General features: G+C 39.3%; 1 protein-coding gene across 1 annotated transcript in view; it reads right to left on the bottom strand.

Annotated features, from left to right (window-relative positions):
• Window positions 1-17,313, bottom strand: part of LOC104627487 (pecanex-like protein 1) — a gene marked incomplete at its 3' end in the record, with an annotated part of 47,080 nt that overhangs the window by 6,728 nt on the left and 23,039 nt on the right. The window contains exons 6-7 of the mRNA XM_010295769.1: window positions 12,132-12,264; window positions 7,253-7,437 (exon numbers count right to left, since the gene is read on the bottom strand). Of these exons, the coding sequence (XP_010294071.1) occupies window positions 7,253-7,437; window positions 12,132-12,264 (318 nt within the window). The remainder of the gene's footprint in view (window positions 1-7,252; window positions 7,438-12,131; window positions 12,265-17,313) is intronic.

The raw sequence follows: 17,313 nt of genomic DNA, 5'->3' as shown, positions 1-17,313 counted from the left end.
AGCAGGAATACCTAGCAAGATCAGAGCTTCCAATCTTTCCCCTTTCTGTGAGAGTATAACCTGCTTCTGGTAAGTGTTTCTTGAATTTTTTTTTTTTTTTTTTGAAAACACACTATGATCCTGCTCCACCTTCTCTTCAGATCCATAGACAATTAACTTGAATTTGGAAGTGTTTGGAGGCGAGAAGGTTAAAAACCCTGAACTGGATGATTAAAACCAGTGAAACTAAGGAAGAATACTGATATATTGAAGATATTTTCATAAAGCTTTCTACCCTCAGAAACCACTTCAGACTAACTAGATACATACCACAGCCATGTATAAGACCAACCATTCTGACAGGGCAATCAGCTACATAGTTCAAGAGTCACATACAGCATCTGTCAGAGCTCAGTAATGCAACAGCTCTCTCTCTCAAATATTTAATTACATCTGCTATAGGCATTTGTAAGGAAATACAAGTAGAAAGTTCACTTGTTAGGGTTTTTTTCCTCAATAGTTCAGCTTTTAATGAAGCACTTCAGTTAAATATCCTTTGGTTTTTAATGCACGGTGTGGTAAACAGTTTGCCTGAAGTTTAAATTTTAAACTAGTGCAAGACATTAGGAATCTTCCTCCCCACAACTAATAACCTCAGTTACACAAGACTGTTTCTCAACTGCGTCAGTAAAAAAAAATTTTCAACAGCAAACATGCAGGCATTAGATTATTGGAGTCGGTATTGGGACCGGTGCTGTTAACATCTTTGTTGGCAACACAGACAGTTGGGATCAGGCGCATCCTCAGCAAGTTTGCTGATGATACCAAGCTGCATGGTGCGGTGAACACACTAGTGGGAAGGGAGGCCATCCAGAGCGACCTGGAGAGGCTTGAGAGGTGGGCCTGTGCGAACCTCATGAAGTTCAACAAAAATAAGTGCAAGGTTCTGCACATGGGTCAGGGCAATCACAAATCACAAATACAGGCTGGGCGGAGAATGGATTGAGAGCAGCCCTGCCAAGAAGGATTTGGGGATACTGGCAGATGAAAAGCTCAATACGTGCCAGCAACGTGTGCTCACAGTCCAGAAAGCCAACCATATCCTAGGCTGCATCGAAAGAAGTGTGACCAGCAGGTTGAGGGACGTGATTCTGCCCCTCTACTCTGCTCTGGTGAGACCCCACCTGGAGTCCTGCATCCAGCTCTGGAGCCCTTAGCACAGGAAAGGCATGGACCTGTTGGAGCAAGTCCAGAAGAGGGACACAAAGACGATCAGAGGTCTGAAACATCTCTCCTATGAAGACAGGCTGAGAGCACTGGGGTTGTTCAGCCTGGAAAAAGAAGAATAGGTTCCAGGGAGACCTTATAGCAGCCTTCCCAACACCTAAAAAGGGAGCCTACAAGCGAGTTGGAGAGGGACTTTTTACAAGGGCATAATGATAGGACAAGGGGCAATGGCTTTAAACTGAAAGGGGATAAATTTAGGTTAGATATAAGGAAGAAAATCTTCACTATGAGGGTGGTGAGGCACTGGAACAGGTTACCCAGGAGAAGTTGTGGATGCACTCTCCCACAAAGCGTTCAAGGCCAGGCTGGATGGGGCTTTGAGCAACATGGCCTAATGGAAGGTGTACTTGCCCATGGCAGGGCACTTGGAACTAGATGATCTTTAAGGTCTCTTACAACCCAAACCTTTCTATGATTCTAATACAGTTGAAGTTATAGTCAGGACAAAATTATGCATAACTTATTATACAAAAATCTTCTGTGCAACCAGTCCTTAAAAAGAGACAAGCGAGTTTGAGTTAAAGTCTTCGTGTTTTTGCACGAATTAAAAGCCTAGAAATTAAACTTTCTGATTTTTAAACTAATGAAATTCTAGCCACAGCAATTAGAATGTACTACTTGCAAGATATAATTTCCCATTCTCTTGGGCTGAGATAATACATCAGACATTATTTGTTTCAAAAGAAGTTTGCTGAACTGTTACACTCATGTCAAATGTCTGAAAAGGGCCTCAAACTATGAAAAAAATTTAGCATAAAACACTTCACATTACAAAATATCTGCAATTCCCTTGCATCCAACTCATCTTTGAATCTGTCAAATTTACTGCATTTGTGTTGCTGCTGTAAGTAACACATGGATGTGGTGGGATAAAACAAACCTGGTTAATAGCAAACTGACAAAATACTCTATTCCAATTATTTACACACAAACTACAAAAGAGACTCAGATTTGGCCATACTTGCAATTCACACCCCTCTATAGAGCACTAAGTTTCAGGAAGTCTATGTCAAGAAAAGAATGGCTTCTCAATAACAAAGCTGCCCCCCCCCCTTTTTTTTTTTTAGTATTTAAATCAAAAGGCTCTACAGAAAAGCCTCAACTCATCCAAAGTAGAAAAGAAGATAGGACTATTTATTCAGTGCTGTTGAAGATGCAAACCCTAAGGCGTGACTGGACATTCTACAGCTGAGCTCCGAAGTTACATCAATTAAATATTTTTTAAAATGTGTGAAATAACAGCAGCTTCCTCACAGCACACTCAAACTCTAATGAAGGATCCCAACGCTCACAAAATTCAATACATATGGATATACCTGGCTCTTTTAGTTACCTTAGTAATTTTTGCTCCCTCCCATTCCTAGCTCTCCCACAGCATTCTCTGTATTATTTTTAACAGCACCACACTGAAGCAGCTTAAGAAAGTTTTTCTTTAAGGAATGCAGTTTTATCAAGTTGTGAACAAATGGTAGACTCCAAAGTTTATATTTCAAATCAAGTAATACAGCCAATAGCATGTTTGTCCACCAAACAGAAATGCTTGTAATTTCTCCCCCACCCTGCCCAAAGGGAGAGCTCTAAGTTCCTAGCAAATTAGTCACCCAAACAATATTCTATTTGGACCAGGTTATAAAAATAACAAAACCAAGTCATTGATACTCAGGCACACAAATCCAAAATACATCTTTGTTCTGACATGAAGAGAGGAAAAGATGAATGCACTTCCTTTGAAACAAGTTTCCTTCTTTCAAAAGACAAAAATATCTCATCACCAAGTCCAGAGACAACCACATAACAGTTCACACTGTACAAACCGGTGTTCCCACTGTTATGGGAATCAATGAAAGCAACAGGCTGATGAGCTTACAGAGATGAAACCTGGAAGACTTAAGTGGCTCAGGATCCAGCTAAAATGGTGCTCTGATGGTTTCCTCAGACAAGTTATTTTCAGTTTTCCATCTAATTTCCCAGTTTTCCATATTACATTACATTTCCAAATATTACTTTGTTTTAAACCTCTCATAAACTAGTTCTGAAAAATCCTAACGCTTTTTGACATGTTGAAGCCTACGTCATCATTAGATCATTAAGATACATTAATCTACTCCTTATGACAGTATTTTTAAAATTCTAGTCAGCAAAACCAACAAAGCCATCAGAATTTGAATACTCTGAAGCATCAAAGGAGCTATCATTTCCAAAGGTCAAAATTTTACCTTCAGCTGCACTATGAAGACTTGTTAGTTTTCAGTTAGAACACTTTAAATAGAAAAAAAATGAACCACTTTGAAGTTTGTCAAAAGAGTAACTCACCTATTACACAGAATTCCACAGATCACAGGGATATTTTCAATAAGAACAATGGGAAGTATTTATTTTCTTGTACCTTTGAAAATACTCCCCCATTCACCCCAAATAAATTAAGCCTACTTAATTATAAAAAGGTATTGAGGAACTGATTCTAAATTGTTTTTAATAAAAATAAGTTATTAGTGTATATATTTATATTTAAAGAAAATTTTTGATCTTCAGGACCACCCAACTGCCTTCATATATCAAAATACTTCAATAAACCTAGAAGATTATCACTTAGCATATAAGTGATACAACCAGAAGTCCAACATAGCAATGTAATGCTATTGTAAAGCTCCAGGTGACCAGCCTCTTTAATCACAAAAGCAATAGTCCTCAAAAGAAAAGTAATCTAGTTGAGGACAAGAGGCTGTTATTTCATCCAAGTGTCAGAAACTGGGCATCTGTTCTAGCAATTTAGTACTTCGTTTGCCAACTACTTCACAAATTGTAACACCTACTGCCTTTGCTGCAAGGACTGAGAAATCCCACCCATCACCTACATGTCCTAAGAATCAGGTATTAGTGAGAATAAAAGGCATCAGTACTGCCACACTGTGCTCCAAAGACTGTCATTCACTTATGTCATGGTATGTGTTTTGCTGCTTTCTGGATTCATAGTCTATTAATCTGCCTATAACCACAGCATTTGGTCTGACACCTTTCCTTTGTCCTGCATTCCTCCTATGATTTACTTCATCTTTACTACTCCACATTAAGCTCCTTTTCCATCCTTTCAAGTTCCTTTCTCCTCACAAAGCAACAACATAATTTATTAAAATCTTTCTACATCGAACATGGAAAACTAAAGATAATGCCTCAAAGCATCTCTTGCCTTACTCTCAGGACAATGCCCAGATAAAGATGACAGTATAGTCACCAGACTGGATGTAGGCTGGGTATAATACAGCAAGGTTCCTCCTTTGTAAAATAAGCCACCAGAATCAAGGAACAGACATGAATCTTTAAAACACACACACAAAAAAAATTGCGTGTCTTAAGAGCTGCAGCTTGACATCAACACATAAACAGAAAGAACGTAGAAGCAGATACTGCACTGGTGCACCAAAAGAAGAGTAGTCCTAAATTTGGGGGCTTTTAACATAAATTAACACATGCCCTGTTTGTCTTCCATAAGAGCTGGAATATGCTAATAGAATTTCAGTAATAAACCTGCATATTCTTATATGCATTGTACAGAGATATATAACCCCATGTACTACATTTGTCACTTATATTTCCATATATTTCCATTTGCTGTAAATCAGTTTTTGTTTCCCTATCTTTTCCCCAGCCTCTATTTTCAGTTTTTTGCTGCCCTGGCAGTCACAGCAATTTCCATAGTGACAAAGAAATGGTCATATCACCTGCATTGCTTTGATGAGCATCAGAACAAAAGTTAAAGAAAAACCAAACTATACACAAGCTAAACTAAAGTACCAGGCTCATCTTTCACTGTAAGCTATCTTGGGACAACAGATCAAAACCAACAGCCTTAGATTTACGGGAAACAGAGTAGTAGTGTTACTTCATCCCTGACTGAGGATTTAACAACAACAACAAAAAAAACCAAAAACCACAAAAAAACCCCAAAAACTCACCCACCCAAACAAGAACAAATCACACCAGAAAAACCCCACCCACACATAGCAACATGTACCAGTTATAAGGAAGACACACTCCTTTCTTGTCAGGCCTGATAAAGGAATCATGAATATGAAAGGTTGCATCATTTTGCCAACTATTTTACTCTAACAAAAGTTAGTACCTGTCATACAAAGCCTGCTACTCAAAGTAGAAAATCTGATTTTCCTAAAAATAATAAAACAGATCAACGGATCTTCCCTATAATAGCTGCTTTCATGCATGGAAGGTGTCTAAACAGATGCTCAGAGCTTCAAATCAGGAATCAATCCCTATTACACATCAGATTTTTAACCGAGCAGAGCCTGGCAGTTTTGTGCCTCCAAAGACAATGTGCTGCCCCACGTAACTCTAAGCACAGTACACACAAAATTTCAGAAGAATTTAGCTATCTAAATTTCTGAAGACTCCAATACACACCAAGTACAATCAATACGCCTTTTTAGAGAGCCTCAATGAGCTGAATTTCTTAAATGATCCACTCTGATTTCTACTACAACATAGTAATGTAAGTTCTTAAATAACTCAGACTATTAAATCTGGAATTCTATAAAACTTGATTGTATTATTTTGGGCAAGATGAACCAAATCCTTCAGATACCATAATGATGGCTTTAAGAATAAATCTCAACATTAACCTTGGATAGATATAACCAGTATCTCTGAATTTCAGAGCTATATTCCAGTATTTTTTTCAAACAAGAAATAAAGAGTCCAAATTAAATAAAGAAATCTGTTGTTTCATGTTATAAGCTTTCATAGTTCAAAGATACATACAAGCACTGAGATCTAAGTCTCAATTTTTCTATCTACAAACTAGTAGAGCCACAGACTCTAAATGCAAAAATTATCAGAGAAGTAGATCGTGTGTATTTAGCAAAACTGTAGTGAAATTTTAAAAAACACCTCAGACAATCTCAGGGTTGTTTTCAGTTTTCCTTATATTGCAGCTAGACAGTGCAGAAAAATGGCAACTTGTTAGCCAAACTCATATTTAAAGGGGCACACAGTTGCCACAGCCTGGCAGCTCTCGAAGTGGAGCAAGACAAAAATTCACTTATCTTTTGGGGCTGGGTTACAGTAAGGTCTGAAACAAGTGTTTTGTCAGTGTTCTCAGCTAACCTGTACTTTTAAGTTATTACAGCTGACAGATGCTCAAAATACTGTCACTAATAGCTGTCAGTTCTAAAGATGCCCATTTGAATAATTCGGGGAAGAATTCCATATTAATGCTGAAGTCATAAGTAATTCACACCATGTACGTAGCTGCAAAGATCCCTGACAGGAGTTTTTCCAGATCTGCCCCTGCATTACTGTGTTGCAGGAGATCAGTCACTTATGACTATATTAACTTTCTTCTCCCTAGCAATTTTATTAGCTGCATAAAAGTTAATAAGCAGTTAAGATACCACGTAAAATGGACCATGAAGAATTAGAGGGCACTATAAGGCTCCATGAAGTGATGGCATTTGATCTAAGAAAGAGTCCAGATTTTCTTCCAATCTCCTAAATTAAAGTGCACATGAAAAGTAAACCACACTCATACATGAGGATTTCTTTTTTTAAACAGCAGCTAAGCAAGACTCATCTTAAAAGTAAGACCAAGAATTCCTAGGTTTTTAAGAAATATTTTTTTCAGGAACCAGAACTTCCTCAACGTTGGTATCAATCTCTGCCCAACTACCTGTGACCAAGCAAGAAAAACTTATGCATTACACGTGTTACATTGTTCAAGTCATGAAAGCTCTCACACCATCACTACTTCTATCTCTGCATCCTCAGAGTGTTTCCCATCGCGCATTTGTTCGAGAAAGTGCCTGGAAAGGCGACTGTGAAAGACAAGGATTTTATGAACAACACGGCCTTCTACGAAAGGCACCTACAAGATTCAGAAACAAAGCTAAGGTTAGCTGATTTTCACCGCGTTATTACCGATATATCTGCCGTATTAAAACTTCCATGTCACCAAGGTTACATAAGGCCTGCATACCAAGTTCATCGTGCAAACTGCTACCGCCTACAGCAGATGCAGTGGCATGTGATGCTTCTAAGTGGACACTCCCATTTCTCACCAGCAAGGAGGCGCTAGCGCCGAGCACAGCTGCCTGGGAAGGGGGGCGGGACTGCACTCTGACCTGGGAGGAGGGCTGCTGGCCTTGCTGACCATCTTGAAGGCTACAAGAAAACACGGATTGGGGACACATTACCAGGAAGAAGAGAAAAATAGCTAGAAGTGAAGCAAAACAAGACTTTTTAGTTTAAAGAGTATAGCATTAAGAAACCACTTATTAGGGTTAAGATAACCCTCAAGTTCTGTGTAACAGAATATCTGGACACTAGTTAGACCAGTAATCTAGAGATACAGTTCCTGTCCTGCTCCTTAGAAGTAGTATTGCTTTCTAACATCTCCCTAACTCACCCACAAGTATATTCTTCTAAGTCCCAGTTTGTGTATGGAAAAGCAAATTAGTGGTGGTTAGTCTAATTGTAGACTCACCTGAGGTAGCACCTACACACAGTAGTGATTATTCCAGTCTTCTCACAATAGTTAGAATTCTTTTTGCTCACTGAGGTATGACTTGATCGACTGTTTAGTTGGCTTTTGGGGTTGTTTTGGTCACAGTAGCATCACCTTTCTTCCTATTAATCTGCACACTAACTAGAAAATGTCTTTAAGTTTTGTTAGTAGCCATGCGCTACCACAGACCTTGTAGATAACTGTCATTAAACATTTGGATTCAGAATTTTTTTAACATATTAAGAACGATTAGAGCAAATTACTAATTGGCAAAAGTTTTAAGTCCATTTTGAAGTTATTTCGACAGTACAGCAAAAACTTTATTACTCAGTACTACTGCCGCAAAGAAATTCTTCTATACCCAGACACATACCTCACCAAAAACCAAGTTTTAAAAGGCAACTGGGGCTTCAGAGAAATTTCTAAGTTTACAGCCATATGAGTAGACAATGCTTGAAGATGTTTTTCTCCTCTTCACAGCCTTCTCATTGCAAAACTATTTTATAAAGCTATTTAACAATGTTAATTTGTTTTTAATAGCTTGTTTAATGTTAAACATGGTGAATTGTCAGAATACATGACACAATTAGTGTTTTTATTATCCTTCATTTTGTGCGTTATAAGACATATAATGTCAATACCATCTGTGGGATGTGATGAAATTAAGAAATTTTTTTTTTAGACAAAGGAAATGGTATTTTAAAGACTATGGAAAAGATCTTAAACACTCTTTTGAAAAAAAACAATCTTTATCACCTGTTGCCTTTAACATTTCACTGTTTACAGTGTGATGCTACAGTTGGCATGTGAGGGAACTGAAAAAGCAAGATCTTACTAAGAGTTGAGGGGTTATAACTGGTGTACTTGCTTTTAACAATATTTTCTAGAACATTTACTTTTCAGTTCTTTTGTTAGAGCACCACTGGAAAACAAAATATGGATATAGGTATAAGAATACGTATTAAGAAAAGCTCATGCAAAGTAAAGCAGACATGCACACAGCTCATGAGGTAAAAAATTGCAATTCATTATTTATTGTACTCTAACATATTTTAATCTGAACTTTAAATGTGGCGTTTTGCTGCTGTACACAAGGCTTTCAGCAAGCTACATGGCAACAAAGGCCCTAAGGAAGCTCCCAGATATGCGAGCCTTCATTGCCTCCCTTATGTCTTACCAGCAACACCAAAACAATGCTAAACAATACTGCTTTCCCTTAAATTGTATATACTTTTTGGTAGGTAGCTACTAAGTTGCCCTTTCAGTAGTTATCCATATCACAATTAAAAAAAAAAACAACATTGACATTAACAGATCGCACAGATGAGCAAAAGATGCATTTAGTCTCTGCCTAATTAATAACTATAAAAATAAAACTCTGCTTCAGACAGTCACTTATGTTCTTGTATAGGACACACATGCATACACCATTGACTACACAGGATGCCAATGCATACTTATGTTTAAAGTGTCCAAAACGCTGTTGACATTTATGCAGGCCAAAAGCAGGAGGGGTTGGTTTTTTGGGGTGGGTTTGGGATTGTTTTGGGGTTTTTTGCCTTTTTTTTTTTTTTAAGTTACCAAAGTACTCTCGTGTCTAATTTAGCATCAAACCAGCAGACTTTACTAGACCAGGTTTTATGTAACTGTCTACCATTGCCAAACACACACATATATAATGCCATTGTCTCTTTTACCAAACATTCCACAGAGGAAGTGAAAAGTAATTGCAATAATCGATAGGAAATTTAAAAGTTTAAAAAAAAAAAAAAAGAAAAATCGGGTTGAACTCAACAGGTTCTAAGGGAACATCCCCACAACATCCAATTTTATGCCAGAGTTAGAAGATTACGAGATTAAAGTTTTGCTGGCAAGAATAAGAAAGAAGTAACATCAGGGCAACTAAAGATTAGTAAATCTAATACTGTTAGAAGTTTAACATCTCAAGTCATATGGATTAGCAATATCAGGAATTAGACTGAGTCAGCTCACCACTAGCATATATATGTAATGCCGGTACAGTTGCAGTGGTATTTTGAAAAGATCTTGGTGGTAAGTGGCTAAAAGAAATCCTCTGTATTTCTCCCTATTTCTTCCTTATGTACAGTCCGTTTTTTTAATCTTTCTTAAGGGTTTCTTCTTCCAGCAACACACAGAATTTACACTAAAATAAAGCTACCCATATAACCAAGTTTTTTTCAGACTATTCATCTTGAAATCAGAAAAGTAATAAACACAATTTTTCAGATACTCCACAGCTAGTAGTTCAAATGGAATTTATGTCAAACCAATCTGAAGGCACTTTTGTGTTTGGTTGTACTAAGGCAATTTAAGTCCACTCCAAGGGACAGCTATTTAGCATCACAAACAATGCTTTGAGTAAAGTAACCTCATTAGGTATTCAATTCTGAACATATGTTTGTAATACAAGTATTTTTGATAATGTGTGTCATTCTGTCAGAGAAAGTACAGAGTTTTTTAGGGGGTTTGGTGGGGGTTTTTTTCATTTAGAAAGGAACAAATTTAGATAACCCAAAGATGCACAGAGGAAATACAAGGCCAGAATATTTGATCCGCTTTTTCACCCTTGAACATCTTGTCCAAATAAAAACCAGTTTCAGTTTTCTCATCATCTCTCACTGAAGCACAGCTTAAGCCATGGGAACCTTAATGACTACACTAGCATGTGAAAATGAGGTGGCTGTCAGCCTCAGTTTAAAACAGAGTCCTTCATTTGCCCTACTTTCTACCTGTCTAAGAGAAAGACAACTCACTGTTTTCTGGCTAATGCACAGTTAAGGAGCTCCAATTAGTCTGATCCACAGCCTCTTGTAAGTCAATACACAAAAATATACTACCCTCCTTTAAAAAAAAAAAAAAAAAGGAAAACAAAACAACCCAGAATACAAAAAATACCAGAAGCAAGTGAATGCAATGGAGCATAGAGCAAAAGTGATCTAAGAGAATGAAAAGTTTTAGCATCACTCACTATGACATAAATCGCTGTAAGTTGAACAAGATACGTTCAGCAAGAGCAGAAGCCTTAAAAGAGTTTTCTGAAATGATGCAATTACTGCTACATACTGCACTAGCCAGCAAAAACACATCTAACTAGTTTCAGTCCTTGATGTGGCAGAAGTCAATCCTTCTAGATTTTAGGTACATTCTCTCAACCCTCCTGCCTGAGGAAAATGTACAAACAGCCCTTGCTTATTTCAGTGGCGCCACAAAGATGGCACAATTCCTCCTCCATCCTTTATTGTAAGTTATTTTCTTTTTATTTGCTCAGTTCCTATACCTTTTTCCAGTTAAAAAATTTACACAAGTATTCCTGAAACACAAAAGCAGACTGCTCCTATTATTAAAGGACAGCTTAGCATTTGAAGGAAGATCATTAAGAATATACAACATATATAATTATTCCTGCATATTTATTACTGGAGGAAGAATTACTTCTATATGTATGGGGGAGTGTTCCTTCCTCTACAGACAATATTCTGCTCACCAGATTCTCCAATACCTTAGGCAACCACAGGATTGAAAGACTTAAAAGCAAGTTTAAAAACTTACTGTGGTTGCTGCTTCCACTGTTTAAGCTGACAGACCAGAGTTGCTGTATGTAACGTATCACTAGGCTCAGGACTGTTAACAAATGGGCCAGTGAAAGCTGGGAACTCCTGGGATACATGTATATAGTACATTTTAAACATTGCCAAGGCATGCAAAATGCCACGCAATTAGATTTAATACTGAGCAATACTGTGCATTCTATAACAAAGGCATCATAATTACTTCATTATTTCTCTTTTGCTGTAAAAAGCTGCATGATGTTCATACAATAGTTTACCTCTATTTTAGACTTGGAACCTTTGCATGTACAGTTTATCCCTTTATAATGTTCTGCCATTTTGCTACTCTATTTATCTCTACCTACCTACGGATGTGAGAAGCGATCACAGTACTAGTGCTTAAAGCTTATTTTCTTAAAGGAAAGAAAACCAAAATGAAGAGCGATGAATATTTTCTTGTTTTTTTCTCCTCACTTCAAAGTAAAAGTTTCTACAGTTTTTAATAGAAAACACTGAGCCTAAGTCTGTTAGCATTAGTTCATTTTGTTATCAATCTGAAATCAGCTATAACATGTTAGAGACTGGCTATCCTGATCATTTTGAAAATAGTGCCACATACACATGCACAATTCAACAAGCCCACAGTGACATGCAGTGACAGCTCAAGGAGGTTATGGTGGGGAAGGAAGTAAAAAGTGCTTTTCTGGCAACACCGGTGGGTGTGGGGAAGAAGTGGTCTGCTGCATGCATGCTAAATATGGTGGAACATTTAGATACCCTACCTGAGGGGTGATCCGATGAGCAATGTAGGAGGGGTAGGGTTACTCCCTGCATTGTGCCGGCGTCGTACTGCCTGACGCCTAAATGTGCTGCGTTCACGACGAAATGTGACAGTCTCCTCGCTGGCTTGTGCTGCTGCATCAAGACAGACTTTAGGTCAAATAAGAACCCATCCTAGTTACGTACACAGTAACTTAAGACTCCTTTCTTCCCCCTGACCCTCCCCAAGTTAATGAACTGGCAACAATGAAAGTAGCTTATGCGCTGACTGTTCAAATAACCTGCCTCAGGACAGGCTCACAACACAATTATTGGTAAAAATTTTGGTGGTTGGGTGTTTGGGGGGCTGGGGGGGGGGCAGGGCGGAGTTCTTGAATATACAACTTGCTTGCTGTGTTCTGGGTTTTTTTTTTACCCGCAGACCCAAATAGCCAGGTTGCAAAAAGACTTGGATATCCTAAATCTCTTCTATTTACACAGGGCAGGAAGAGACAAGACTTATCTCACCCTTTACCTCTTTTAATAGATAATTAAAGGAGAAGCCTAAAGAACAACCTAGAAAGGTTTTCTGCCACTCCTCACCATAATATTCTCTTTGCAATTTTATAATTTCTGCCAAACAGGCAGGGCTGAGGTTAACCTCATCACACCTCCTCAGGGGACAAAATAGAGTTGCTTTTTCCTCATAAGCACCAAGTGATACATGTTGCTCATTTTATACTAGTTACACTATAGTTCAGAGGAGCAGAAGGTTGAGATTCAGTAAGAGAGTAACTCCTTTGTAAGGATTGGTAAACCAAAAAGGTTTGGTCCACTTATAAAGCAATACTAAAAAACAGCTTGTATGTACTCAAGGGAGTCCAAGATCTTTCCACAGATTACCCCCCAAAATCCACCTGTGCTCCCTAAGCTTCACAGTCAGAACAACTTCGGATTTGGATTACTTCATGGCGTGTCTACAATCTCAAATCCTTATCTTGAACAAAGGAAGCTACTAATCAATTTGAATACAGAGCACTAGAGAGCTCAAATGAACGGGTTGCAGAGAAAATAGGTTTTTGGCAGGCAAGTGAAGAAGGAGGGGGAAAAAAAAAACACCAACAACAATTTGACATGAAGTCAGTGCAAGAGGAGAATGACAATCTTGAAGGGGAAGTCACAACTTGGTAGCCAAGAAGCCTGTTACTAGAGGAAGAAAACCAAGGATTGTGTCAAGCCAAAATAAAATGAGAAAACACACCAAGGGAGCAATGCCTTTTTATGGCAGAAAGATCACAGCCAGATTAGTCCATGTTCACTTAAGCACATTTCAAGTTACAACATTCCTGTCACTAAGCTTCCAAAACTTACCAGCAAAGATGCTAATGCTGGTCTACAAGGAATAGTAACCTACTACTGTTGTGTACTACTGCCATAGCTCAAGCAATAAAGGCTGCATGGAACAAGAATCTAATTGCACCCATGAACCACAGGTTATCAAGTGAATACTGTATATGAAACTTCAATCTGTAGTTTGCTTTAAAAAAAAACTAAGAAACAACATGAAGAGATGCAGTTTAAGACCAACATTAAAGTTACATTTCATTACCAAATCGTCAAAAGTTAAGGACATCCTTAATTCAGACCTTTCCTATATTTTCAGGAAAACTGTGGCATTGATAACTTTCTCCTCACTCCTCCACAACTATTTTTGTTATTCTAAGCATGAATAGATGATACTTCCTTTTCAGCATATTTCAGCAAGTACTCAATATATTTCTCTTGAGATTTATTATAAAGCTTTATGCTTTGTTTTAATACACAGCCTAATTTCCTCAAGGATTATACAGAATCATAGAAGAGTGTGGGTTGGAAGGGACTTTAAAGGTCATCTAGTCCAAACGCCCTGCAATGAGCAGGGACATCTTCAACTACATCAGGCTACCCAGAGCCCTGTCCAACCTGACCTGGAACGTTTCCAGGGATGGGGCATCTACCACCTCTCCGGGCAACCTGTGCCAGGGTTCCACCACCTTCATTGTGAAAAAATTCTTTCTTGTATCTATTCTAAATCTGCCCTCTTTTAGTTTAAAGCCATTACCCCTTGCCCTATTGCAACAGGCCCTGCTAAAAAGTCTGTCCCCATCTTTCTTAGAAGCCCCCTTTAAACACTGGAAGGCTGCAATAAGGCCTCCCCAGAGCCTTCTCTTCCCCAGGCTGAACAACCCCAACTCTCTCACCCTGTCTTCATAGTAGAGGTGCTCCATCCCTCTGATAATTTTTGTGGCCTCCTCTGGACCCCCTTCAATGGGTCCATGTCTTTCCTGTACTGAGGGCCCCAGAGTTGGGACGCTGTCCTGGTTTCAGCCAGGATGGAGCTGGTTTTCTTCGCAGAGGCTGGTGCGGGACTGTGTTTTGGATTTGGGATGAGAAGCTGTTGATAATGTGCTGATGTTTTGGGTTGCTGCTGAGCACGGTAGGGCTGTTCTCAATCCCTTCATCCCCCAGCCTGTACTGATCCCCTAGTTGCCTTGACCCAGGTGCAGGACCTTGCACGTGGCCTTATTGAACCTCATGAGGTTCACATGGGCCCATTCCTTGAGCTTGTCCAGGTCCCTCTGGATGGCACCCCATCCCTCAGGCATGTCATCCATACCACTCATCCTGGTGTCTTCTTCAAACTTGCTGAGGGTGCACTCGATCCCACTATGTCACTGATGAAGATATTAAGGAGTACTGGTCCCAATAGGGACCCCTGAGGGATGCCGTTCCTCACCAATCTCCATCTGGATATTGAGCAGTTGAGCACTACCCTCTGGATGTGACCATTCAACCAATTCCTCATCCACCCAACAGACCACCTATCAAATTTGTATTTCTCCAATGCAGAGAGAAGGATGTTGTGGGGGACTGTGTCAAAGGCCTTATGGAAGTCAAGATAGACAACATTGGTAGCTCTTCCCTTGTCCACTGATGTAGTCACTCCATCACAGAAGGCCACTAGGTTGGTCAGGCAGGACTTGCCCTTGGTGAAGCCACGCGGGCTGTGTCTAAACACATCCCTGTCTTCCATGTGCCTTAGCATAGCTTTAGGAGGATCCGTTCCATGATCTTCCCAGGCACAGAGGTGAGGCTGACAGGTCAACAGTTCCCAGGGTCCTCCTTGCTACTCTTTTTAAAAGTGGGTGCAATGTTTCCCTTTTTCCAGTCTCCAGGGACTTCACCTGACTGCCAGCATTTTCAAATATCATGGAGAGTGGCTTGGCAACTACATCAGCAGATTCGCTCAGGACTCCGGGATGCATCTCATCAGGTCCCATAGACATGTGCATGTTCAGGTTCCTCAGGTGGTCACAAACCTGATCTTCTCTTACAGTGGTAAGAACTTTGCTCCTCCAGTCCCAGTCTTGCAGACCATCCCCTTGAGAGGTGTGGGAAGAGACACTGACAGTGAAGACTGAGGCAAAGAAGTCATTGAGTATCTCAGTTTTCTCCTCATCCATTGTTGCCAGTTTGCCTGTCTTGCTCATCAAGGGGGGTACGCTTTCTTTGACCTTCCTTTTCTGGTTGATGTATCTAGAGAAGCCCTTCTTACTCTTCTTTGCATTCCTTGCCAAGTTCAGCTCCAGCCGTGCCTTGGCCTTCCTGACCCCATCCCTACACAACTGGGAAGCATCCCTGTACTCACCCCAGGATACCTGTCCCTGCTTCCACTACCTGTGCATTTCCTTCTTGCCCTTTAGTTTTTCCCATCAGGTCTCAACTCATCCATGCCTGTCACTTGCCTTCCTTTCCTAAAGTTCCTTTTCTTACACCTGGGAATCGACAGCTCTTACACTCTGTGGAAAGCATCCTTAAAGATCTGCCAGCTCTGTTCTGTTCCCTTGTCCCTGAGTGCCATTTCCCAGGGGGTCCTATTGACTAACTCCCTGAAGAGATGGAAGTTTGCTTTCCTAATAGCTCTCAGACTTAAATACTGGGAAAGAAAAACACACTAAACAAGACAGTACGAATACTGACTTTTTTTCTGGTGGATTAAGTTAACACACACAAGATTTAAGCTGCCCACTAATTTTGAGTGCCAATTCGTAAAGCTGAATTTTTCCAGTGTACATCAACATATAAGAACTCATATATTCACAACACAGCTTCCACTGACTTCAGATGTAAAAGCAATTCCACAAGTTTCTGCTAATCAGGCCATAGTTAAGCACTGCAAAATAAAGAACAGTGACTAGTCTTAACTGAAATGTACGCATCTTAGTTACCATTAAGATGGTAAACACCAGCATTATATCTTAATTATGATTTGCAAAAGCAGCATTCAAGCGCAGTTCTTCAAGGCAGCATACTTAACACTGACAACATCTGCTTTTCTTTTCAGATCCTTCATTCAGTAAACATCACCTTCTGCAATAAATGAAGCCCAGATTATGGAAACACTAAAGGTCCTTCCTACACACCTCCAGTTTATCACTAAAGCAAGTGTACCTCAAGCACTGACTGAGGCAGTGTCCTGTGAGAAAAATAGAGAGATACAAACATCTTTGAAGATAAGATGAATTTTTACTTTTAAATTTACTATGTTCTTGGGGATTAAATTCAAAGCTGCACAGGAAAATATGTCTGGCACTTGCTAACTTTTTATTATTTCACTTCAACCTTTAAATATCAAAGTAGATTTTGGTGTAGCTTTCTACCTTATCTACCAAGGGGTTTTTTATTATCTTGAACCTTTTGTTCAATGCACATCTTCTATGTACACTCTTCCTGAATGTAGGTGGTGACATTCAGCATCACTAAGCAAGTCTGTACATTCTTTCGAAAAGACTGCAGAGCTTTTCAGTCCAATAAGCTCGGAGTCTGCTAACATTATGCAACATCTCAAGAAGCTACATGTTGAAACCATGACTAAGAAAGTGAAAAAACCCTCTAGTTGAACAGAAAGGATTACAGTTTGTTCAAAGTGTGGAAAGCCAAACTGAGCAGAAGTTTGGGTTTGGTTTTAGTTGTTCGGGAGTTTTTTTAAAATCTTTTTAAAGAACACACAGGATTAAAAAAATACAACAATATGGAAAACTGCTTATGTTAACATGTATTATTTGTGTTTCTTCTTGTCTTTAATGACAAGGAGCAGTACAGCTGCTTGTGAGTTCACCTGTAGGATGCAAGAAAGCTCTGTAAATTATCCTCTGTAATGCTCTG

The sequence above is a fragment of the Phaethon lepturus genome, unplaced genomic scaffold (genome assembly GCF_000687285.1).
Source record: "Phaethon lepturus isolate BGI_N335 unplaced genomic scaffold, ASM68728v1 scaffold6071, whole genome shotgun sequence".
NCBI lineage: Eukaryota > Metazoa > Chordata > Aves > Phaethontiformes > Phaethontidae > Phaethon > Phaethon lepturus.
This window is presented reverse-complemented; position numbering and strand designations above follow the sequence as displayed.